This window comes from Saimiri boliviensis, chromosome 2 (genome assembly GCF_048565385.1).
Source record: "Saimiri boliviensis isolate mSaiBol1 chromosome 2, mSaiBol1.pri, whole genome shotgun sequence".
Taxonomy (NCBI): domain Eukaryota; kingdom Metazoa; phylum Chordata; class Mammalia; order Primates; family Cebidae; genus Saimiri; species Saimiri boliviensis.
Genome location: NC_133450.1, coordinates 112622182 through 112648860, shown reverse-complemented (window position 1 = coordinate 112648860; position 26679 = coordinate 112622182). Strand labels below are relative to the sequence as shown.

Below are 26679 nucleotides of genomic sequence, written 5' to 3'. Positions count from 1 at the left end.
GGAGTGAGACTCTGTCTCAAAAAAAAATAAAAAAATAAAAAATATATATCCATATATCTATATATGTATGTATGTATGTGTATATATATATATATATGAGAAAAAAAAACAAACAACCCACACAAATCAAATCATGTGGTTCTTCAGTTTAAAATCTTCCAAAACTCAATTTCAAACTCCCTAAGTCAACTTATTAGGCTCTGAATGATGCGGTTGCCGAGTCCCTCTCTACCCTCGTCTCTCGACTCTCCCCACTCAAAATCTCTGCTCTGGCCATAACTAACTTCAGTTCTCTGAACCCAACTTTATTATCATCGCTAGGCCATTTTGCCTATGCGTTCTCTGCGTGCAACTCTACTGTCCTTGTGGGTAACTCAGATGCATTCTCCAGCTCCCAGCTCAGCTGTCACTCATACAGTCCCCGGTCAGCACACTACAGCCACAACCCGTGCCCACCGCGTGGTCCAGGCGACTCATGTCTTCCAGGCGGCTGACGCCTGAAGTCACCCCCTACACGCCATCAGCGTTGGTCAGTTGAAAGGCGGCAGACACGAGAGCCCCCTCAGAGAGGACCTTCATTCTTGCGGCTCAAGCCCCCGATAGATAGACACCACTGAACTTCGGCTATGTAGCAGGGACACAGTCAAGGACTCCGGGGCCGTCGCGGAGAAAGCCACCTACATTCTCTGCCGGGAACCCGAGAGGGTGCAAGGTCCCGCCTCTCACGTTGCGTCGGGGGCGGGGCAGGGCGGGGCACTAGGGGCCGGCGAACGGCGTGCGACGAACAGGGGGCGGGGCCATGGGCGGAGCGGAGCGCGCATGCGCGGTCGCCTTTGTGTCGGTCGAGCAGCAGCAGCGGCGGCGGCGGCGGCGACGGCGGCGGCAGTGGCCGTGGCGGTCCCACTGGCAGGCGGGCAAGAGGGGAGTCCGGGCGGCGTCCGGCGTGGGTGCCGGGGGACCACCATGGTAAAGAAGCGGAAAGGCCGTGTCGTGATCGACTCGGACACAGAGGACAGCGGCAGCGACGAGAACCTGGATCAGGTGAGGGCAGGCCGCTGAGGCGCGGGCCGGCGAAGCCAGAGGGCTGAGTCCGGGCCGCGGGAGACGGGAGCCGGCCGGGCCTGGAGCCTTCCCACCCGAGCACTCGGCTCACCCTGTGCCCTGAGCGTCGCTGCAGCCCCTTTCCTGTCTTCCCGGAGCGTGCGGGGCCTTGGAGACCGGCCTGGGCCTGGAGACGGAGACCGGAGGACTTGGCGCCTTGGGCGGGGAGGCGGGGCGGCGGGGCAGGGACCGGGCTGTTGGGCCTCGGGCTCCGGGGTAGCCAAAGGGGCCGTGATCTGCCGGAGTCAGATCGGGGCGGCGGGCTGCAGTCCAGGAGATCCGGGCTGGAAGAGATAGGAAGTAGCGCCCGCCAACCTGGGCGGCTCGGAGGTTTTGCAGGAGATGCAAGGGTGCGCGTGGGTCAGTGAGGAGCGAGGGCCAAGAAGATGCGGACTCTGGAAGATGAAGTTTTTCGGACAAGGGATGTTGACAGAGAGAAGGGACACTCTTGTAAATGTTCCTAGGAGTCTCTGCCGTGTTTGGCAAGGAGACTTAGCTGTGGGCCCGAGTTTATTTGGCGACTAGGGTCGTTTGTGTTTGAGAAGGGCCCCTGTTGGGGTGTCAGACCCAAGAAAACACTCGGGTGGAGGAAAGAGGGCAGATACTGGAAGTAATAGAGAACTATGCAGGGCGACATGGAGGGACTGTGCACAGCCCAGGCCTCCTCTTGGCCCTTTCATGCAGCTTCCCAGAATTCTTTCTTAATTGAAGACTGTGAAGGAAGCACCGAAAGTAACTTTTGGCCTCAGTGTCTTGGGGTTGAACTATTTATATACTCTAGAAAATATTGTAGGGAGGAAGCTGCTCTTTGTAGCAGTGAGCTATTGATACCAGGAGATACAAAGATGGTCTCCCCTGTGTTTAATGAGCAAATGATGTAAGGAAAGAATATGCAGCAGATAGCTTTTGAGTAGAAAGAGTTCTGAACTTGGAGTCTGAAAATCAGAATTCTATTCTGGGCTTATGCTCTTCCCCAGCTATATAACTTTGGTCTTAAATGTAAAATGAAGATGTAACATCAGCCTGGTGTATCTAATTGGTTTATTGTAAGGATGAAGTGTTTGTAAGAATTGATGGCAGTGCAAGCATTTATTATAAAGTTTTTCGGCCGGGCGTGGTGGCTCACGCCTGTAAGCCAAGCACTTTGGCGGCCAAGGCGGGCGGATCACCTGAGGTCGGGAGTTGAAGACCAGCCTGACCAACAAGGTGAAACCCCGTCTTAAAAAAAAAGAAAAAAGAAAAAAGAAAAATACGGGCCGGGCGCGGTGGCTCACGCCTGTAATCCCAGCACTTTGGGAGGCTGAGGCGGGTGGATCACGAGGTCAAGAGACCGAGACCATCCTGGCCAACATGGTGAAACCCCATCTCTACTAAAAATACAAAAAAATTAGCTGGGCATGGTGGCGCGTGCCTGTAATCCCAGCTCCTCAGGAGGCTGAGGCAGGAGAATTGCCTGAATCCAGGAGGCGGAGGTTGCCGTGAGCCAAGATCGCGCCATTGCACTCCAGCCTGGGTAACAAGAGCGAAACTCCGCCTCAAAAAATAAATAAATAAATAAATAAATAAATAAAATAAAGTTTTTCTATAATTGGCTTCCTAGAGGTCTTTTGTATGAGGCCAGAGATCTCAGTTTGAAAGTATTGGGGCCCAGGCGAGGTTGCTGAAACACCTGAGATGACAGCACTTTGGGAGGCCCAGACGGGTGGATCACCTGAGGTCAGGAGCTGGAGACCAGCTTGACCAACATGGAGAAACCCTGTCTCTACTAAAATTACAAAGATTAGCTGGACTTGGCGGCATGCACCTGTACAGTCCCAGCTACTCAGGAGGCTGAGGCAGGAGAATCACTTGAACCCAGGAGATGGAAGTTGCAGTGAGCTGAGATCACATTACTGATACTGCACTCCAGCCTGGGCAACAGAACGAGATTCTGTCTCAAAATAAATAAATAAAATGAAATAAAACAATAAAAATAAAAATACAAAATTAGCCTGGCGTGGTGACCTATGCCTGTAATCCCAGCTGCTTGGAAGGCTGAGGTGGAGAATCCCTTGAACCTGGGAGGCTGAGGCTGCAGTGAGCTGAGATTGCACCATTGCACTCCAGCCTGGGCAGCAAGAGTGAAACTACATCTCATAATAATAATAGTAAAGGAAGTATTAGGACATAAAAGAGGAGGACTTTTAAGAAGAAAAGGACTGGAGAGGTACTATAGAAAGACGACTGCTTTGAAAATGGTAGTAGGGAGGTGGGGAAGTAATGGGGCCTGTGTAGGACTATCTAATGAATAGAAACTTTGTTTTGGGATAGGAATTGAAAGGGTGAGTTGAAAATGTTCTTATTGAAAGGCTCCCGAAATTTACAAAAATATCAGAAGTATAATTTTGACTGTAAGTTTCATTGGTAGATAATTTTAGACTGGCAGTTAGAAGGGTAGAGTCTACTTTTTTCTTTTTCTTTTTTTTTTATTTGAGATGGAGTCACGCTCTGTTGTCCAGGCCGGAGTGCAGTGGCGCAATCTTGGTTCACTGTAACCTCCACCTCCTAGGTTCAAGTGATTCTCCTGCCTTAGCCTCCTGAGTAGCTGGGATTACAGGCATGTGCCACCATGCTACTTTTTGTGTTCTTAGTAGAGACAGGGTTTCACCATGTTGGTCAGGCTGGTCTCAAACTCCTGACCTCGTGATCCACCCACCTCAGCCTCCCACAGTGCTGGGATTACAGGCGTGAGCCACCGCATCCTGTGCGAATCAAAATTTTTCTATCTTCTGATCTACAAATGTGAATGTTTCAGATAATAACAACATTGGCTACCATTTATATAGTGCCTAGGGTAGGCACTTCAAATTATTTACATTGTCAGGTTTTCAAATTATGCTAAATTTGGAATTATTTCCCCTACCTTACATAAAGAAAATGGAGGTTGAAAAGTTAAATAATTCACACAACTAATAAGTGATAGCATTGGGATTCGAGTCCAAATTTGCATGACTACAAAGCCTGTTTCTACTATACCAACTTAATCTGTTTTAAATTTTTTTCATGTTGCAAAATGATAATGTTTCACAGTCATTTTTCATGGTGCTAGAATTCGTGTTTATAAAGTACAGTGAAGAGAGGAAATTAGTATATCAGTTAAAAGGATTATTTGGGGAGCTTTCTTGGTAAAGTACTCTCAGGACATCTGTTCAAATGATGAATGAACTAAGCTTCAAATTAATGTCCTTAGTGGTTCTCCACAGAATTCTGATAAATAAAGTAAGTTGATTGCTTCCTTTTGTGGTAGAGATATTTTACCTCATTCACAAAAAGCATTTTCAAAGTGGGAACTGGAAAGAATTGCAACTTTATTTTTTATTTTTTTTGAAACGGAGTCTTGTTTTATAGCCCAGGCTGGAGTTAGTGGTATGATCTCAGCTCACTGCAACCTATGCCTCCTGGGTTCAAGCAATTCTCTTGCTTCATCCTCCTGAGTAGCTCGGAATGTAGGTGCCTGCCACCATACCTGGCTAATTTTTGTATTTTTAGTAGAGATGGGGTTTTACCCTGTTGATCAGGCTGGTCTTGAACTCCGGACCTCAGGTGATCTGTCTGCCTTGGTGTCCCAAAGTGCTGGAATTACAGGCGTGAGCCACCATGCCTGGTTGGAATTGCAACATTTAATCCAATTCTAAATATCTTTTTGTAAAAAGCAATTAACGTAAAATGTGTAAGTAATACCTAATCCATTTTAATGGCAATTTCAACTTCCTTCCCTTCCACTTATCTTTGGCATTCTTGTTATCAGATGGGAACCAGATCAAAATTCCCTTTTCCTCCACATCCTAACAGGGGCACCAATGCCTTCTGTTTGTCTGTTCAGCACTGTGCCAGATGCTCAGAAGAATCAAAGAGGAAGATCTCTGCCCTCTAGACATTTTCACGAAGACCATTAGCAGACATTCACAATCAGTCCTGCTTGGGGGTCTTTAGGAATCCTAATGCATTCTGGATATTTCTTACCCCAAATACCTTGGGCTGCTCCATCTAATTCGGAGTCTTCACTAGGGGTATAACATTAGATTTACTGTCTAGTGTATGATCCTTGTGGAAGGAATAAACCATGACAGATCACCAAGTATCTAGTGTGGAATGGAACATAGTAAGGAAGCCTTTTGTCCCTGGGTTTTTCAGATAGGAGCCATCATGTGAAAAAATTTACCTCCGCCTGGCGCGGTGGCTCAAGCCTGTAATCCCAGCACTTTGGGAGGCCGAGGCGGGTGGATCACGAGGTCAAGAGATCGAGACCATCCTGGTCAACATGGTGAAACCCCGTCTCTACTAAAAATAAAAAAAATTAGCTGAGCATGGTGGCACGTGCCTGTAATCCCAGCTACTCAGGAGGCTGAGGCAGGAAAATTGCCTGAACCCAGGAGGCGGAGGTTGCGGTGAGCCGAGATCACACCATTGCACTCCAGCCTGGGTATCCAGCCTGGGTAACGAGTGAAACTCCGTCTCAAAAAAAAAAAAAAAAAATTACCTCAAATTTATTCCTTACTGAAGGTGAGATAGGTGGGCCTTCTGGACTGGTTTTTCCTGGTGGTGGGGGTGGACCTGTGTGTCAGAAGCCACCTGGGTAGCTTATTTAAAATGTAGGTTGGGGGTTAGAGGGTGCAGCAGTTCCCATCCCAGACTTACTGAATTAGGCTCTCAGGGGATAGAGGTCTGGACTCTGCATTTGTAACAGGTATAGTTCAAGTAATTATGATTTATGTTAGTGATTAAGATCACTGCCTGTATGCAAGTTAATCTTTTTTGTAACACATAAGTAATTTGTGAGAGAAATAGTTTCCTGTCTCTGCCATAGTTTCCAAGTTAAGTATACATGTATAGGCCAGGCATGATGGCTCATGCCCTGAAATCTCAGCACTTTGGGAGACCAAGGTGGGAGAATCTCTTGAGCCCAGGAGTTTGAGATCAGCGTAGGCAACAAAGTGAGACCTTTTCTCTATTTTTTTTTGTTTTTTCTTTCTTTCTTTCTTTTTCTGAGACCTCATCTCTTAATTTTTTTTTTGTTTTTGTTTTTTTGTTTTGTTTTTTTTGTTGTTGTTTTTTTTTTGAGACGGAGTTTCGCTCTTGTTACCCAGGCTGGAGTGCAATGGCGTGATCTCAGCTCACCGCAACCTCCGCCTCCTGGGTTCAAGCAATTCTCCTGTCTCAGCCTCCTGAGTAGCTGGGATTACAGGCACACGCCACCATGCCCAGCTACTTTTTTGTATTTTTAGTAGAGACGGGGTTTCACTATGTTGACCAGGATGGTCTCGATCTCTCGACCTCGTGATCCACCCGCCTCGGCCTCCCAAAGTGCTGGGATTACAGGCTTGAGCCACCGTGCCCGGCCTGAGACCTCATCTCTAAAAGAATTTAAAAACTAGCTGGGCATGGTGGTGTGACTTTAGTCCCATCTACTTGGGAGGCTGAAGTGGGAGGATTTCTTGAGCTTGGAAAGTTGAAGTTGCAGTTAGCTGGATCCCACCACTTAATCTCCAGCTCAGGCAACAGAATGAGACCCCAGCTCAAAAACAAAAACAAAAGAATAAAAAAGGTCAAGGAAAAAAGGGCACTTGTATAACTAAAAGAACTTGACAGGGAGGTTTTAAAATGGCAAAGCTGTTGCTTTTTATTATTATTGTTTTTAATTTAGATAGAGTTTCAGTCCTGTCGCCCTGCTGTAACCTACATCTACCAGGCTCAATTGATTCTCCTGCCTCAGCCTCCTGAGTAGCTGGGACTTCAGGCATGCACCACTGTACCCAGCTAATTTTTGTATTTTTAGTAGAGTCAGTGTTTCACCGTGTTGGCCAGGCTGGCCTTGAACTCCTGAGCTCAAGTGATTTTACCCACCTGGGCCTCCCAAAGTGCTAGGATAACAGGCGTGAGCTACCTGACCAAGGCTGCTAGTTCTTCTGAAGCTGTTTGAATTGTTGGAATGCTTTTTTTGTTGTTGTTGTTGCCCAAGCTGGAGTACAATGGCGTGATCTCGGCTCACTGCAGCCTCCACCTCCTGGCTTCAAGCGATTCTCCTGCCTCAGCCTCCTGAGTAGCTGGGATTACAGGCATGTGCCAACACGACTGGATAATTTTTGTATTTTTGGTAGAGACGGGGTTTCTCCCTATTGATCAGGCTGGTCTCAAATTCCCGAACTCAGGTGATCCACCCACCTCAGCCTTCCAAAGTGCTGGGATTACAGGTGTGAGCCACCGCCTGTCCTGGAAGGCTTTTTATTGGGGCCTGTTTTTCCACCTTCCCCTACCCCTTGTCTTCTGTGAACAGTTATATGATAACTAAAGTGAAGTAGTTTAAACTTTCTTTCTTGTTTGTGGCAGGGTCTCACTCCCAGGCTGGAGTGTAGTGGCACAATTAACAGTTCACTGCTATAGCCTTGACCTCTCTAGCTCAGTCATCCTTGCACCTCAGCCCCTCAGGTAGCTGGGAGTACAGGTGTGCACCAGCACACCCAGCTAATTTTTTAAATCAGTTGTGGAGATGGGGGTCCCACTACATTGCCTACACGGTCTTGAACCCCTGGGCTCAGGTGATTCTTAAGCTTTGGCCTCCCAAAGTGCTGGGATTACAGGTGTGAGCCACCTCACTTGGCCTTATTTATTTATTTATTTATTTAGAGATGGAATCTTGCTTTGTGGCCCAGGCTGGAGTGCAGTGGCATGGTCTCCACTCATTGCAGCCTCCACCTCCTGGGTTCAAACATTTCTCCTTCCACAGCCTCCAGGGTAGCTAGGATTACAGGCACCCACCACCATACCTAGTTAAGTTTTTTGTATTTTTAGTAGAGACGGGGTTTTTCCATGTTGTATACAGGTCTTAAACTCCTGGCCTCAGGTGATCTGGCACCTGGCCTTTGAAAATTTTTTTGTTGTTGTTTGGAGACGGAGTTTCACTCTTGTTACCCAGGCTGGAGTGCGATGGCGTGATCTCGGCTCACTGCAACCTCTGCCTCCCGGGTTCAGGCAATTCTCCTGTCTCAGCCTCCTGAGTAGCTGGGATTACAGGTGCGTGCCACCACGCCCAGCTAATTTTTTGTATTTTTAGTAGAGACGGGGTTTCACCATGTTGACCAAGATGGTCTCGATCTCTTGACCTCGTGATCTACCCGCCTCAGCCTCCCAAAGTGCTGGGATTACAGACTTGAGCCACCGCGCCCGGCCTGAAAGTTTTTAAAACTAAGACCTAGTTTGAGAGTTTGAAAGCTTTTCTTTTAGCATTTGACCTGATAGTGACACTGTTCTTATGTCGACCACAGCCTTTCTTCAACATTTTGAAATCTCAAGATACTTGCTGTTGGTGCCCATGGGAAAGAATAATTTGAGGCAAACCTCTGGGCTCTTATGTCATCATTCTTTATGGAATAATATTTATGCATAAGTCCTATAAAATGAAAAGCATTCAAGGTAATAAAAGAACCAGAGTTCTCAATTCAGGTGAGCACAACGCAGTATTTATAAAAATTTGGCCGGGCGCGGTGGCTCAAGCCTGTAATCCCAGCACTTTGGGAGGCCGAGGCGGGTGGATCACAAGGTCAAGAGATCAAGACTATCCTGGTCAACATGGTGAAACCCCGTCTCTACTAAAAATACAAAAAACTAGCTGGGCGTGGTGGCGCGTGCCTGTAATCCCAGCTACTCAGGAGGCTGAGGCAGGAGAATTGCCTGAGCCCAGGAGGCGGAGGTTGCAGTGAGCTGAGATCGCGCCATTGCACTCCAGCCTGGGTAACAAAAGCGAAACTCCGTCTCAAAAAAAAAAAAAAAAAATTTAACTCTGTCTTTCTAAAAAAAGAAAAATTGAGGTATATTCTCACTGGGATGCTTAATAGAGTTTTCTTATTTAAAATGGAGATTATATTGTCATGTCCTGTTTTTCTCACTTGAGGTAGCAATAATTAAATTTGTCTTTGAGAAAGTAGACCCCCTAAATATTTTTTTTTTTTTTTTTTGAGACAGGGTCTCACTCTGTCACCCAGGCTGGAGTGCAGTGGTGCAATCTCAACTCACTGCAGCTTCTGCCTTCTGGGTTCAAGCAATTCTCTGCCTCAGCCTCCCGAGTAGCTGGGATTATAGGCACCCAGCATCACGCCCGGCTAACTTTTTTTTTTTTTTTTTGAGACGGAGTTTCGCTCTTGTCACCCAGGCTGGAGTGCAATGGCGCGATCTTGGCTCACCGCAACCTCCGCCTCCTGGGTTCAGGCAATTCTCCTGCCTCAGCCTCCTGAGTAGCTGGGATTACAGGCACGCGCCACCATGCCCAGCTAGTTTTTTGTATTTTTAGTAGAGACGGGGTTTCACCACGTTGACCACGTTGGTCTCAATCTCTCGACCTTGTGATCCACCCGCCTCGGCCTCCCAAAGTGCTGGGATTACAGGCGTGAGCCACTGCGCCCAGCCTACGCCCGGCTAACTTTTGTAATTTTTTTTTTTTTGAGACTGGTTTCACCATATTGACCAGGCTGGTCTCGAACTCCTGACCTCAGGTGATCTGCCTGCCTCAGCCTCCCAAAGTGCTGGGATTACAGGATGAGACATTGTACCTGGCTGAGTTTTGTATTTTTAGTAGTGACGGGGTTTCACCATCTTGGCCAGGCTGGTCTTGAACTGCTGACTTTGTGATCCACCCGCCTTGGCCTCCCAAAGTACTGGATTTACAGGCATGACCCACCATCCCTGGCCAAACCCCTAAGTATTTTCTAGGAACTGTTTTCAGATACTGCATGTAAAAATAATATTATTACAGGCTGGGTGTGGTGGCTTACGCCTGTAATCCAAACACTTTGGAGGCCAAGGTGGGTGGATCATCTGAGGTCAGGAGTTCAAGACCCGCCTGATCAACATGGTGAAACCCTGTCTTAAAAAAAAATATATATATATATATATAATAATATATATAAATATATATAATATATACATAATATATTATATATATTTATATATAACATATATAAATACATATATATATAATTACAAAGTATATATATAATATATATAAATATATATAATATATACATAATATATTATATATATTTATATATAACATATATAAATACATATATATATAATTACAAAGTATCCTTCTATAAACCTTCCCCATAAAACTTGAGAAATTTTAAAGTTGTGCTTCTTGTTATTGTAGTGTTTTTCACATTAATCAGAGGCAAATTTTGAATATAGGATGAGTTTGTGAGAAATGTGTTAATTTGTTGACATTTTAATTTGTGTCATAATGTTACATCTAGTTTGATATAATTTGCTTGTTAATTTCACTCTTTTTAAAGAGTGAGTCCCATGGAAGCTTTAACAGTGAGGCTTTTAAGAAAAATACAAAACTGATCTTCAGACACAGGTCCTATTGGTGTATTTATTGCTTTCTTCCTAGGCTGTAAGTTTCCCCAAAATTAGAGATTGTTCATCTTTCTTTTTCTTGTCTTTTTTTTTTTTTTTTTGGTGATGGAGTCTCGCTCTGTCACCCAAGCTGGAATGCAGTGGTGAGGTCTCCGCTCACTAAAACATTCATCTTCTGGTTTAAAGTGATTCTCATGCTTCAGCCTCCCAAGTAGCTGGGACTACAGGCGCATGCCACCGTGCCCAGCTAATTTTTTTTTTTTTTTTTTTTTTTTGAGACGGAGTTTCACTCTTGTTACCCAGGCTGGAGTGCAATGGCGCGATCTCGGCTCACTGCAACCTCCGCCTCCTGGGTTCAGGCAATTCTCCTGCCTCAGCCTCCTGAGTAGCTGGGATTACAGGCACGCGCCACCACGCCCAGCTAATTTTTCGTATTTTTAGTAGAGACGGGGTTTCACCATGCTGACCAGGATGGTCTCGATCTCTTGACCTCGTGATCCACCCGCCTCGGCCTCCCAAAGTGCTGGGATTACAGGCTTGAGCCACCGCGCCCGGCTTTTTTTTTTTTTTTTTTTTTTTTTTTTTGAGACAGAGTTTCGCTCTTGTTACCCAGGCTGGAGTGCAATGGCACGATCTTGGCTCACCGCAACCTCCGCCTCCTGGGTTCAGGCAATTCTCCTGCCTCAGCCTCCTGAGTAGCTGGGATTACAGGCACACACGCCACCATGCCCAGCTAAGTTTTTGTATTTTTAGTAGAGACGGGGTTTCACCATGTTGACCAGGATGGTCTCGATCTCTCGACCTCGTGATCCACCCGCCTCAGCCTCCCAAAGTGCTGGGATTACAGGCTTGAGCCACCGCGCCCGGCTTCTTTTTTTATTTTTTGAGACAGAGTTTCGCTCTTGTTACCCAGGCTGGAGTGCAGTGGCGTGATCTCAGCTCACCGCAACCTCCGCCTCCTGGGTTCAGGCGATTCTCCTGCCTCAGCCTCCTGAGTAGCTGGGATTACAGGAACGCGCCACCATGCCCAGCTAATTTTTTGTATTTTTAGTAGAGACGGGGTTTCACCATGTTGACCAGGATGGTCTCGATCTCTTGACTTCGTGATCCACCCGCCTCGGCCTCCCAAAGTGCTGGGATTACAGGCGTGAGCCACTGCACCCGGCAGTTTTTTGTATTTTTAGTAGAGACAGGGTTTCGCCACATTGGCCAGGCTGGCCTCGAACTCCTGATCTCAAGTGATCCACCCACCTTGCCCTCCCAAGAGTGCTGGGATTACAGGCAATGAGCCACTGCATCCGGCAGATTGTTCATCTTTCAATGAATGTATTAGACAGTGTTGGGCACTAGAGCTATTGGGTGAACAAAATGGGAGCAGTTTCTACCGTCAAGGAGTGTAAAGTGGAGTGAGAGAGAGATGGGGTGGGGGCATTGCTCAGAGAGACTCATTTCCTTAAAATTGCATTACAGGCCACGAAGCAAGGGCAAGAATACTGTGGAAGTATTACCAGGGACCCTATTCTAGCCTGATGAGAGTGACATTTAAACTGAAACCTGGAATATGTATTAAGCAAAAGACTGGAGGACTGAAGAGTAAAAGGAAGGGTGTTGAGTGTTCATGGTTGAGGCACCAGCATACATAAAAGAAATGAGGCAGGAAGGATCTAGAACCCTTATGAAACTGAAAGAAGCACAGAGTGAGTGTAACATAACCAGTTGCACAGTTGGAGAGAGAGAAGCACAAATGGAACTGCGTAGAGGTAGATTTTGTTTTGACCCTTTGAGGATGGAGAAGTCAGTTTAGCACACTACAACCAGCAGTAAAAATAAAATTGAATTGAATAGAAAACATAGTAAAGATAGTATGTCATACATAGTAAAGATAAGTAATGAAATTTGTGTGTCTCATAGATACATGTACATGTATACTGGGTTATGAGGTATAATTTGTCTTACTGTGGGCTGGAGTTAAAAAAGTTTTTTGGCCAGGTGCAGTGGCTCATGCCTGTAATCCTAGCACTTTGGGAGGCCGAGGTGGGAGGATCACACGAGGCCAGGAGTTCTACCAGCCTGGCAAACATTGCAAAACCCTGTCTCTACTGAAAATACAAAAATTAGTCTGGTGTTGTGGCATACGCCTGTAGTTCCAGCCACTGGGGAGGCTGAGACATGAGAATCCCTTGAACCTGGGAGGCGGAGGTTGCAGTGACCCAAGATCCACCACTGCACCAGCCTGGGTGACAGAGTGAGACTCCATCAAAAAAAAAAAAAAAAGAAAAAGAAAAGAAAATAAAAAAAAAGAAAGAAAAAAAATTTAAAGTCACTGGCAGGGCCATGTTGGCAATGTTAAGGACTTTGGACTTTATTCTGAGGGTAATTGGAAGCCATTGAAGGATTTTAAGTTGGAAGATGTTTTCAAATTTCCCTTACCCAGACTATGTGGAGAGTAATATGGAGAGGAACTCTAATTAGGTGTCAGATAGAGGAGTCCAGATGAGAGATGGTGGAGAACATGCATTCCATTAGAATGGAAGCTTCAGTAAGGTAAGTATATGTATTGCTATGCTGTCCCTGGCATCTATAGCAATACCTGTATGCAGTAGGCACCCTTTCAGTATTTATTGAATGAAGGACTGACTTGGATGGATATGGTCTTTATAGAGATGAGTTAGTGGAATTGGTTGGACTTAATATTCAGTATGTAGAACTGAAAGGACTTGAAGACTGAGAACTGATTAGATATTGGGATGAGAAGAGGAGTATCAAAGATTGATGCCATGCTCTGGTATGAGATGGGGAATGCTGGAGGAGCAGGTTTAGAGGTGAAGATCCTACATTCAGTCTGGAATACTTTGAGTTTGAAGTGAGTATGAGATAACCAACTGGAGACATCAGGTTGGTAGTTGAAAATAATGCTTGAGGGCCAGGCACAGTGGCTCACACCTGTAATCCCAGCACTTTGGTAGGCTGAGGTGGGAGGATTATTTGAGCTCAGGAGTTCCTAGGCAACATGATGAAACTTGCTCTCTACCAAAAAAAAAAAAAAAAAAAATTTTTTTTTTTTTCGATAGAGTCTCGCCCTTTTGCCTAAGCTGGAGTGCAGTGATACCATCTTGGCTCACTTCAACCTCTGCCCTGGGTTCAAGTGATTTTTATGTAGCTGGGATTACAATCATATGCCACCATGCCTAGCTAATTCTTTTTGTTTGTTTGTTTTCTGAGACAGAGTCTCTCTCTGTTGTTCAGGCTGGAGTGCAGTGGTGTGATCTCGGTTCACTGCAACCTCTGCCTGCCGGGACAAGCAATTCTTCGGCCTCAGCTTCCTGAATAGCTGGGACTACATGCATGTGCCACCACACCCAGATAATTGTTTTAGTAGAGACAGGGTTTCACTGTATTGACTAGGCTGATCTCGAACTCCTGACCTCGTGATTCGCCTGCCTCAGCCTCCCAAAATGCTGGGATTACAGGCGTGAGCCACCGTGCCCAGCCCAAAAAATTTTTTGAAAATTAGTTGAGTGTGGTGACATGTGCCTGTGGTCCCAGCTGTTCATTCAAAATAAAAGCTACATAAGCTGGGTATAGTGGTAGTGTGCCACTACATGTGTGCCTATAGTCCTAGCTACCCAGGAGGCTGAGATAGGAGGATCACCTGAGCCCAGGAGGTTGAGGCTACAGTGAGCCATAATCATGACACTGTACCCTAGCCTGGGTGACAGTGAAACCCTGTCACAAATAATAATATTAACAGTGATAATAATTATACTGATGCTTGCCTGACACAGAGTAGGCACTTAATAAATATTTGTTGAATAAAGAAATGTTACTTGACAGATCCATGATGTCAAGTTTTCTTTTTTTCTTTAGTTTTTAGAGCTGGGGTTTTGCTCTATCAACCAGCCTACATGGTGGGACATTTTCTAACTTGGTTACATTGAGATTACTTGAAGAGGTAAGGGACATTGTCACTTTGAGAGTCTTGTTCCAAGCCCTCTACTGCAATACTAATTTTTTTTTTTAAAGACAGGATCTTGGCTGGGCGCGGTGGCTCAAGCCTGTAATCCCAGCACTTTGGGAGGCAGAGGCGGGTGGATCACGAGGTCAAGAGATCGAGACCATCCTGGTCAACATGGTGAAACCCCGTCTCTACTAAAAATACAAAAAATTAGCTGGGTGTGGTGGTGCGTGCCTGTAATCCTAGCTACTCAGGAGGCTGAGGCAGGAGAATTGCCTGAACCCAGGAGGCGGAGGTTGTGGTGAGCCAAGATTGTGCCATTGCACTCCAGCCTGGGTAACAAGAGCGAAACTCCGTCTCAAAAAAAACCAAAAAAACAAAAAAATAAAGACAGGATCTTGCTCTGTCACCCAGGCTGTAGTGCAGTGATGTTATCACGCTCACTGCAACCTTAACTTCCTGGCTTTAAGTGATCCTCCCTCCTCTGCCTCTAGAGTAACTGGTATCACAGGTGTGTGCCACCATGCCCAGCTAATTGATTTATTTATTTTGAGACAGAGTCTCGCTCTGTCACCTAAGCTGGAGTACAGTGGCACGATCTTGGCTCACTGCATCCTCTGCCTTCCGGACTCAACCAGTTCTCCTGCCTCAGCCTCCTGAGTAGCTGGGATTACAAGCATGTGCCACCATGCCTGCCTAATTTTTGTATTTTTTGTAGAGTTAGGGTTTCGCCATGTTTGCCAGGCTGGTCTTGAACTCCTGATCTCAAGTAATGTGCCCACACTGGCATCCCAAAGTGCTGAGATTACAAGCATGAGCCACTGCACCCAGCCCCAGCTAATTAATTTTTAATATTTTATAGAGACAGGGTCTCCCTATGTTGCCCATGCTGGTCTCAAACTCTTGGGCTCAAGGGATCCTCCGTCCTACCTTGACCTCTCAAAGTACTGGGATTACAGGCTACTTGTGAGCTACCACGCCCAGCCAATATTCAGTGTTTAAATCAATCAACAGTTTTTCTATGAAATGGCCACTAGGAAGTAACTTCTTAGATTTAAAGTTCTGTGAATTATTGTTTTTTTCCTTTCCTGTCCTGCTACTTACCTTGTCCAATGTGACTGCTGTGGATTCCTTCTGAGTCCTCTCTGTACTTCCATCCTGGCCCCTCTAGTCTGTTCATCTACCAGCTGTAGTGCTTCGTTTTCTCTCTCTCTTTTTCCAGGAGTGCTCTTTTTAAACTCTTGCTGGATTGGGTTACTCCCCTGCTTCAAACTATTTGATGGCTTCCCGCTGCCTTCACGTAAAATCCATGATCCCGACCCTGTTTTATAAAGCTCAGAATGATCTGGTTTCTTCTTACCACTAACCCACCTCATTCTTTTCTCCTCCTTGCCTGCTAAACTTTTGTCACACTGTTTCTCTATCAGTTCTTTGACTAAGACAAGCTGTTATCAGCTTCAGGGCCTTAGCTGTTCCATCTGAAGGCCTCTGTCCAGAAAACTAATCTCTTTTCCTCCCGAAAAGTTTCTGGTCTCAGCTTAAGTGCTATTACCTCAGAGAAGCTTCTCTAATCACCCTACTGCAAATAGACCCTCCGTTCATTTGATTCACTTCCTTCTTAACACTTATCATTAGATGGAATTTATTATTTCTTTTTTTTTTTTCTTTTCTTTTTGAGATGAAGCCTCTCTCTGTTGCTCAGGCTGGAGTGCAATGGCACGATCTGGGCTTACTGCAACCTCCGCCTCCTGGGTTCAAGTGATTCTCCTGCCTCAGCCTCCTCAGTAGCTGGGACTATAGGTGTGCGCCACCACACCCAGCTAATTTTTGTATTTTTAGTAGAGACAGAGTTTCTCCAGGTTGGCTAGGATGATCTAAATCTCTTGACTTCGTGATCCACCCGCCTCGGCCTCCCAAAGTGCTGGGATTACAGGTGTGAACCGTTGCGCCCGGCTGGAATTCATTGTTTCTTTGCTCATTTATTGTCCATCTCCCTTACTTGATTTTGAATTCCATGATGTCAAGAACGATATATTTTTTCCTTTTTAAAAATTTTTTATTTTCTTTCTTTCTATTTGAGACATAGTCTCACTCTGTTGCCCAGGCTGGAGTGCAGTGGCACAATATCAGCTCATTGCAGTCTCGGCCTCCTGGGTTCAAGCAATTCTCCTGCCTCAGCTTCCTGAGTAGCTGGGATTGCAGGTGCACGCCACCATGCCCAGCTAAGTTTTGTGTTTTTCGTGGAGATGGGATTTTACCATATTGGCCAGGCTGGTCTTGAACTCCAGACCTCAAGTGATCTACCCGCCTTGACTCCCGAATTGCTAGGATTTCAAGCATGAGCCACCACAGCGTGGAGCCACCACACCTGACTTCTTTTTTATTTTTTATTTTTTGCTGGAGTCTCGCACTGTCACCCAGGCTGTAGTGTAGTGGCTCGATCTTGGCTCACTGCAATCTCTGCCCCCTGGGTTCAAGTAATTCTCCTGCCCCAACATCCCGAGTAGCTACAGGTGTCCACTGCCACGCCCAGCTATTTTTTTCATTTTTTTGGAAAATTTAGTAGAGACGGGGTTTCATCATGTTGGCCCAGATGGTCTTCATCTCCTGACCTCATGATCTGTCCACCATGGCCTTCCAAAGTGTTGGAATTACAGGCGTGAGCCAGTGCGCTTGACCTTATTTTTTATTTTTTTGAAACAGTCTCGCTCTGTTGCCAGGCTGGAGTGCAGTGGTGGGATCTTGGCTCACTGCAGCCTGCACTTCCTAGGTCAAGCGAGTCTCTGGCCTCAGTCCCCTGAATAGCTGGGACTAAAGGCGCACTCTTACCATACCCAACCAATTTTTGTATTTTTAGTAGAGACAGAGTTTCACCATGTTGGCCAGGATGGTCTCTATCTCTTGACCTCATGATCTGCCCACCTCAGCCTCCCAAAGTGCTGGGATTACAGGCATGAGACATCATGCCTAGCCGGGCGCGGTGGCTCAAGCCTGTAATCCCAGCACTTTGGGAGGCTGAGGCGGGTGGATCACGAGGTCAAGAGATCGAGACCATCTTGGTCAACATGGTGAAACCCTGTCTCTACTAAAGGTGCAAAAAATTAGCTGGGCATGGTGGTGCGTGCCTGTAATCCCAGCTACTCCGGAGGCTGAGGCAGGAGAATTGCCTGAACCCAGGGGGCGGAGGTTGCGGTGAGCCGAGATCGCGCCATTGCACTCCAGCCTGGGTAACAAGAGTGAAACTCCGTCTCAAAAAAAAAAAAAAGACATCATGCCTGGTTTTCTTTTTTTATTTTTTAAGACACAGGGTTTCATCCGCTGCCCTGCCTGGAGTGCAGTGGCGAGATTCTAGCTCACTGAAGCCTTGAGGTCCCAACTCAAGTTACCCTTGTACGTCAGCCTTTCAAGCAGCTGGGACTGTGGGTGCCCATCACCACGTCCAGCTAATTTTTTTTTTTTGAGACGGAGTCTCACTGTGTTGCCCAGGCTGGAGTGCAGTGGCATACTCTCAGCTCACTGCAACTTCTACCTCCTGGATTCAAGTGATTCTCCTGCCTCAGCTTCCCAAGTAGCTGGGATTACAGGCACCTGCCACCATGCCCGGGTAGTTTTTCTTTTTTGAGACGGAGTTTCTCTCTTGTGGCCCAGGATGGAGTGCAATGGTGCTATCTTGGCTCACCACAACTTCCGCCCCCTAGGTTCAAGGGATTTTCCTGCCTCAGCCTCCCGAGTAGCTGGGATGACAGGCATATGTCACCACGCATGGCTAATGTATTTTTTTAGTAGAGATGGGGTTTCTTCATGTTGTTCAGGCTGGTCTTGATCTCCTGACCTCAGGTGATCCACCCACCTCAGCCTCCCAAAGTGCTGGGATTACAGGTGTGAGCCACCACACCTGGCCAACGCCCTTCTAATTTTTGTATCTTTAGTAGAGACAAGGTTTTGCCACCTTGGCCAGGCTGGTCATGAACTCCTGACCTCAGGTGATCTGCCTGCCTTAGCCTCCCAAAGTGCTGGGATTGCAGGTGTGAGTCGCTGCGCCCAGGCCAGCTAATTTTTTTAAAAAACCCTTTTGTCAGGATAGGGTCTCCCTATGTTGCTGAAGCTGGTCTTGAACGCCTGGGCTCAGTTTTCCCACTTCAGCCTCCCAAAGAGCGGGATTATAGGCATGAGCCACTGTGCCCAGCTGTATCTTTTCTTCACTATTGTTTACCCAGGGCTTGCTACATGACAGATGCTGTTAGTAAGGTTACCAGCCTTCCTAGTTTGCCAGGAACTGAGAAGTTTCCCAGAATGTAGGACTTTCAGTGCTAAAACGGTGACAGTCCTGGGAAAACCAGGATATTTGGTTGTCTTAGCTGGTAGTAATTACTGACATTAGTTATATTTGTGGAATGAGTGAGAAAGATCTCAGTATGCTAATTAGCTATAAAACCTGTCGAGATTTATTCATATGGGCTTTCATTGTCTTTTCTTGCTTGTTTCAGGGTCTCAGTTTTGGCAGTCTAGTTTAATGTTAAATGCGGCTTTTAAGCAGTGTTAGTCAAACTGCTCTAGAAGCCAGATGCGACATCTCTGCGCAGCCATCCTATAGTAAGTAGGTTGGGCATTGGCACTATTTTAAGTAGATCTTTAGTTCAGCCTTCATTTGATATACCATGCTGGCACCCCCTGCACCATTCTCCTAGGGGAATGTCAAAATAAATAGGAAAGGCTTTCACTGGATGACTTGAAATACAGGGACAATAGTAAGAGATATTCACTGGACACATGAAATGTTATCTCAACCAGTGTGGCACAGTGAAGTGGGCTGGTAGGAGATAGCTGCAGATGCATCAACCTCTGGTGTATGTATCATTTTCAAATGGACTTCAAAAAAAACTTTTTTTACATTTCTTGGGCAGATGTGATCTCTGCCCAAGCTGGTCTTGAACTCCTGGCCTTAAGCAGTTTTCCCACTTTGACCTCCCGAAGTGCTAAGATTACAGGCGTGAGCCTGGGAGGCAGAGGCTACAGTGAGCCAAAGTTGTGCCACTGCATTCTAGTCTGGAAGACAGCAAGACTATGTCTCAAAAAAAAAAAAGCTGGTTTTGGTGGCTCACGCCTATAATCCCACCACTTTGGGAGTTCGAGGTGGGAGATCATGAGGTCAGGAGATTGAGACCATCCTGGCCATGGTGAAACCCATCTCTACTAAAATAAAAAAAATGAGCAGAGCATGGTGGCGTGCTTATGTAGTCCTAGCTACTTAGGAGGCTGAGGCAGGGAAATTGCTTGAATCCGGGAGACAGAGGTTGCAGCGAGCTGAGAGCACGCCACTGCACTCCAGCGTGGCAAAAGAGCAAGACTCTGTCTCCAAACAAACAAAAAAAAGAATATAGAGGACTGAACTAAAAAGTCATCTTCCTGTGAGTTTTCCCAGTAACTTCCTTTACAATCTTCAGGTTGTGGAAAGTACATCTTGTATCTTTTATACTGTTATGAGAGTCTTTGCTGTCTCCATACTATTGCGGTTTTCTTTTCTTTTTTCTTTTTTTGAGATGGAGTCTTGCACTTGTTGCCCAGGCTGGAGTGCAGTGGCACGATCTTGGCTAACTGAAAACTCTGCCTTTCGGGCTCAAGTGATTTTCCTGCCTCAGCCTCTCAAGTAGCTGGGATTACAGGCATGCACCCCCATGCCTGGCTAATTTTGTATTTTTAGTAGAGACAGGGTTTCTCTATGTTGGTCAGGCTGGTCTTGAACTTCCAGATCCACCCTCCTTGGCTTCCCAAAGTACTGGGATTACAAGTGTGAGCCGCTGTACCTGGTTGATTTTTTTTTTTTTTTTTTTTTTTTGAGACGGAGTTTCGCTTTTGTTACCCAGGCTGGAGTGCAATGGCACGATCTCGGCTCACCGCAACCTCCGCCTCCTGGGTTCAGGCAATTCTCCTGCCTCAGCCTCCTGAGTAGCTGGGATTACAGGCACGCGCCACCACGCCCAGCTAGTTTTTTGTATTTTTAGTAGAGACGGGGTTTCACCATGTTGACCAGGATGGTCTCGATCTCTCGACCTCGTGATCCACCCGCCTCGGCCTCCCAAAGTGCTGGGATTACAGGCTTGAGCCACCGCGCCCGGCCTGATTTTTGTTTTTAAGGCAGTGTCTTGTTCTGTTTCCCAGGCTGGAGTGAAGTGGCAGGATCATGAGTTGCTGCAGTCTCAACCTCCCAGGCTCAAGCGATTCTCCTGCCTCACCCTCTTGAGTAGCTGGGACTTCAGGCATGTGCCACGACGCCTGGCTAATTATTTGAATTTTTTTGTGCAGGTGGGGTTTCACTACATTTCCCGGATTGGTCCGAACTTCTGGGGTCAAATGATCAGCCCTCATTGGCCTCCCCAAATGCTGGGACTACAGTTGTGAGCCACTGTGCCTGGCCCATAGTGTTGTTAATATGATATTTAATGTAGTAGAGGGATTGTATTTATCAGATGCAGTTGTTCATTGATGAAAGAGAGGTGTTTGTTAGGTTTTCAGTACGTAAAGTAGAACCTCCTTAACAGGAAGGCAGGAATAATGTATTAACACTTTAGTTTCAGTAACTTTTAACACATGTCTGCTGTGTTTTGATTGATAGCAAATCCAAATCTCTGTTTTACTGAATTGGTATTAAAACAGGCATACTAGGCCAGGTGCAGTGGCTCATGCCTGTAATTTCAACATTTTGGGAGGTCGAGGTGGGCAGATTACCTGATATCAGGAGTTTGAAACCAGCCTGGCCAACATGGTGAAACACCGCTTCTACTAAAAATACAAAAAATTTACCTTGGCGTGTTGGCACGCACCTGTAATCCCAGCTACTTGGGAGACTGAGGCAGGAGAATTGCTTGAACCCCGGAGTCAGAGGTTGCAGTGAGCAGAGATCTTGCCATTGCACTCCACCTTGGGCAACAATAGTGAAACTCTGCCTCAAAAACAAACAACAGGCATACTAAGATACTAAGGCTGGTGCAGTTGTTCATGCCTGCAATCCCAACATTTTGGGAAGCCAAGGAGGGCAGATCATCACTGAGTTCCAGACTAGCGTGACCAACATTGTGAAACTCCGTCTCTACTAAAAATACCAAATAATTAGCTGGGTGTGGTGGTGTGCCCCTGTAGTCCCAGCTACTTGGGAGGCCGAGGCAGGAGAATCACTTGAATTAGGGAGGCAGAGATTGCAGTGAGCGGAGATCACTCCACTGCGCTCCAACCTGGGAGACAGAATGAGTCTGTCTCAAAAAAATAATAATAATAATAATAATACAAATAAAAAATAATACAGGCATTCTAATGCATTTGTGAACGTGAGGGGGTCAGAGAAGAGATTACTTACCAGAAATCCTTTTTTTATTTTTGAGACAGTCTCATTCTATTGCCCAGGCTGGAGTATAGTTGTGTGATCCTTGCTTATCACAACCCCTACCTCCCAGGTTCAAGTGATTGTTGTGCCTCAGCCTTCCGAGTAGCTGGGACTACCGATGTCTGCTTCCATGCTTGGCTAATTTTTGTATTTTTAGTAAAGATGGGTTTCACTATGTTGGCCAGGCTGGTCTCAAACTCCTGACCTCAAGTGGTCTACCTGCCTCGGCCTCCCAAAGTACTGTCATTACAGGTGTAAGCCATTGCACCCGGCCCAGAAGTCTTTCTACAGCTTATAAATTTACATTAAAGTGATGGGAAAAAAGGTAATGGTAAAGACCATAAACATATTACTATACAACCCAGCAATCCCAGTCCTGGGTATTACTCAAGTGAAATAAAAACTTACGTTTACATAGAAACCTGTATATGAACATATAATTACCCCCAAATGGTAACAACTCATATGTTTTATTATTGTTGTTGTTTTTGAGACAGGGTCCTGATCTGTTGCCCAGGCCAGAATGCAGTGGTGCAGTGATAGCCTACTGCAACCTCAAGTCCTTGGGTACAAGCAGTCCTCCCACCTCAGCCTCCTGAGTAGCTAGGCCTACAAGCATGCACTACTACACTTGGCCTTTTTTTTTTTTTTTTTTTTTTTTTGAGACAGAGTTTCGCTCTTGTTACCCAGGCTGGAGTGCAATGGCGCGATCTCGGCTCACCGCAACCTCCGCCTCCTGGGCTCAGGCAATTCTCCTGCCTCAGCCTCCTGAGTAGCTGGGATTACAGGCACGAGCCACCATGCCCAGCTAATTTTTTGTATTTTTAGTAGAGACGGGGTTTCACCATGTTGACCAGGATGGTCTCGATCTCTCGACCTCGTGATCCACCCGCCTCGGCCTCCCAAAGTGCTAGGATTACAGGCTTGAGCCACCACGCCCGGCCCTTTTTTTTTTTTTTTTAAGTAGAGACAACGTTACGCTATGTTTCCAGTCTGGTCTCAAACTTTTTTTTGTTTTGTTTTGTTTTGAGATGGAGTTTCTCTCTGTTGCCCAGGCTGGAATGCAGTGGTGTGATCTTGGCTCACTGCAACCTCCACCTCCTGGGTTCAAGCTGCTCTCTGTCTCAGCCTAGCTGGGATTACAGGCACCTGCCACCATGCCTGGATAATTTTTGTGTTTTTAGTAAAGACATGGTTTCACCATCTTGGCCAGACTGTTCTTGAACTCCTTCCTGACCTCATGATCCACCTGCCTCAGCCTCCCAAAGTGTTGGGATTACAGGTGTGAGCCATCACAGCCGTCCTCAAGCTTTTGGGCTCAAGCAGTCCTCTCACCTTGGCTTCTCAAAGTACTGGGATTATAGGTGTGAACCACTGCACGTAGCACAAATGTTTTTCAGCTGGTAAATGGTTCAACAAACTGGTACATTCATATATTGAAATACTATTTAGCAAAAATAGGGATAAACTATAGTAATGAGACATGCTGCTATGTAGGTGAGTCTCACATGCATTATGCTGAATGAAAGAAGCCAGACTCAAAAGGCAAAGATACTGTATTATTCCACCTATATGATGTTCTATAGAAACAGAAAACAGGGCTCTGATTGCCAGGGAATGGGAGAAGGGAAGTAAGAAAGACAAGAGAATTGAGGGGTGATGGAACTGTAGAGTGTAGATGTTGAGATATATAGTGGAACCTTCTTAACAGGAAGCCAGTACTAATGTCTTAACACTTCAGTTACAGTAACTTTTTTGTTTTTTTCTGAGACGGAGTCTCGCTCTGTGTCACCCAGGCTGGAGTGCAGTGGTGCGATCTTGGCTCACTGCAACCTCCACTGCCTGGGTTCAAGTGATTCTCCTGCATCAGCCTCCTGAGTAGCTGGGATTACACACACCCCCCTACCATGAGCGGCTGATTTTTATATTTTTAGTAGAGACAGGGTTTCACCATGTTGGCTAGGCTGGTCTCGAACTCCTGACCTCAGGTGATCCACCTGTCTCAGCCTCCCAAACTTTGAGAATACAGGTGTGAGCCACTGCACCTGGCCTGCACTAACTTTTAACAGAAGTCTATTGTGTTTTGATTGATAGCAAATCCAAATCTCTATTACAATGAATTGGTATCAAAACAGAAATACTAGTGTATTTGAGAATCCGAAGGGGTCAGAGAAGAGATTAGATCTCTATATCAGAGAAGGTATAGATCTTGACTGTGGTCATGGTTTAAAGTATTTGTCAAACTCATAGAACTATATGTGTTAGTGTATTAGAAGAGTATAGGCCAGGCGCAGTGGCTCACACCTGTAATCCTGGCACTTTGGGAGGCCCAGGTGGGCAAATCATGAGGTCAGGAGATTGAGACCAGCTTGACCAACATGGTGAAACCCCGTGTCTACTACAAATACAAAAATTAGCCAGGCATGGTAGTGCATGCCTGTAAATCCCCACTACTTGGGAGGCTGAGGCAGGAGAATCGCTTGAACCGGCAGGTGGAGCTGAGATTGTGCCATTGTACTCCAGCCTGTGTTACCAAGTGAGACTGTCTCAAAAAAAAAAAAAAAAGTATATTAGGATAAAATATCCTATATGTAAATTATACCTTGTTTGCGTTTTTCATTTTGTTTTTGTAAAGACTGGGTCTTGGCCGGGCGTGGTGGCTCATGCCTGTAATCCAAGCACTTTGGAGGCCAAAGCGGGTGGATCACCTGAGGTCGGGAGTTCAAGACTAGCCTGACCAACATGGTCAAACCCCGTCTTGAAAAAAAAAAGACTGGGTCTCTACAAGTGAGCCTCCCACCTTGGCCTCCCAAAGTGTTGGGATTACAGGTATAAACCTAAACCACTGCACCCAGCCTGCCTCAAGTTTGTTTGTTTGTTTGTTTGACAAATCTCACTCTGTCACCAGGCTGAAGTGCAGTGGCACAATCTCAGCTCACTGCAACCTCTGCCTCCTGGGTTCAAGTGATTCTTTTGCCTCGGCCTCCCAAGTTGCTGGGACTACAGGCGCTTGCCACCTCACCTGGCTAAGTTTTTATATTTTTGGTAGAGACTGAGTTTCACCATATTAACCAGGATGTTCTCGCCTGACCTTGTGATCTGCCCGCCTTGGCCTCCCAAAGTGTTGGGATTACAGGTGTGTGCCACCGCGCCTAGGGCTACCTCAAGTTTTAAAATGACTATAAACACTGGGCGTGGTGGCTCATGCCTGTAATCCCAGCACTTTGGGAGACTGAGGCAGGTGGATCACCAGAGGTCAGGAGTTCGAGACCAGCCTGACCAATATGGTGAAACTCCGTCTTTGAAAAAAAAAAAATGACTGTAAACACACAAATGTTAATATAATTTGCATTTGGTCCATAGAGTTACCATTTTGGTATGAAAAAGTAGAATATGATTTCAGACTTTCAGGAAGTTGGTATGTTAGCTTTCTCTAGTGAAATGACAAGTTAACATTATTATTATTATTATTATTTTTTTTTTTTGAGACGGAGTGTTTCACTCTTGTTGCCCAGGCTGGAGTGCAATGGCGCGATCTCGGCTCACCGCAACCTCCGCCTCCTGGGTTCAGGCAGTTCTCCTGCCTCAGCCTCCTGAGTAGCTGGGATTACAGGCACGCGCCACCATGCCCAGCTAATGTTTTGTATTTTTAGTAGAGACGGGGTTTCACCATGTTGACCAGGATGGTCTCGATCTCTCGACCTCGTGATCCACCCGCCTCGGCCTCCCAAAGTGCTGGGATTACAGGCTTGAGCCACCGCACCCGGCCCAACTTTATTATTATTTTTTTTTTTTGAGACGGAGTTTCCCTCTTGGTACCCAGGTTGGAGTGCAATGGTGCGATCTCGGCTCACTACAACCTCCGCCTCCTGGGTTCAGGCAATTCTCCTGCCTCAGCCTCCTGAGTAGGTGGGATTACAGGCACGCGCCATCATGCCCAGCTAATGTTTTGTATTTTTAGTAGAGGTGGGGTTTCACCATGTTGACCAGGATGGTCTCGATCTGTTGACCTCGTGATCCACCCGCCTTGGCCTCCCAAAGTGCTGGGATTACAGGCTTGAGCCACTGTACCTAGCAAGAGTTAACATTTTATGAGTGTTTATGAACAACTCATAACTCACTCTTGAGAGAGAGTGTCAGCTATTTAATCTGAGAGGATCACTTCTCGTTCTGGGCAAGGTGGGAGGACATATTCTTAAAATAGAGACTGGAAGAATAAAACAGATACTTCTTAGCACTCTATTATTTTTAAATCTGTCTTGGCACTTGATCTGTAATTGTACAGTGCCATCATCATTAAGGAATGATGTTTTACTGGTGTTTATTAGCTGTGTCTTTTTCATTTGGCAGAAGGGAAAGGTGTTTTAGACTAGTAAACCATGACTCAATTAGAAGCCAGGATTCCGTCTGCCAAGGTTTGAATCCTGGCTCTATTACATGCCAGCTGGGTACTATGTAAATTACACAACTTGGGTGAGTTACTTAAACTCCTTAGTTTCTTGGCCTGGTGCTGTGGTTCACACCTGTAATCCCAGCACTTTGTGAGGCTGAGTCGGGTGGATCACTTGAGGTTAGTAGTTCAAGACCAGCCCAGGCAACATGGCAAAACACTGTTTCTACTAGTACAAAAATTAGCCAGGTGTGGCAACATGTGCCTGTAATCTCCAGCTACTTGGGAGGCTGAGGTACAGGAATTGCTTGCACCTGGGAGGTGGAGGTTGCAGTCAGCTCAGATTGTGCCACTGCACTCTAGCCTGGGTGACAGAGTGAGACTCTCAGAAACAACAACAAAATTCTCTTTAGTTTCTTTATCTTTAAATGGTAATTATAACAGTTGTTGTGAAGATTAATATCA

General features: G+C 46.1%; 1 protein-coding gene across 1 annotated transcript in view; it reads left to right on the top strand.

Moving 5' to 3' along the window:
- Window positions 1-809: 809 nt before the first annotated feature.
- RTF1 (RTF1 homolog, Paf1/RNA polymerase II complex component) overlaps window positions 810-26679 on the top strand; it is a 75125-nt gene continuing 49255 nt past the window's right edge. The window contains exon 1 of the mRNA XM_003935693.4: window positions 810-1041. Within this exon, the coding sequence (XP_003935742.2) occupies window positions 820-1041 (222 nt within the window). The 5' untranslated portion in view covers window positions 810-819. The remainder of the gene's footprint in view (window positions 1042-26679) is intronic.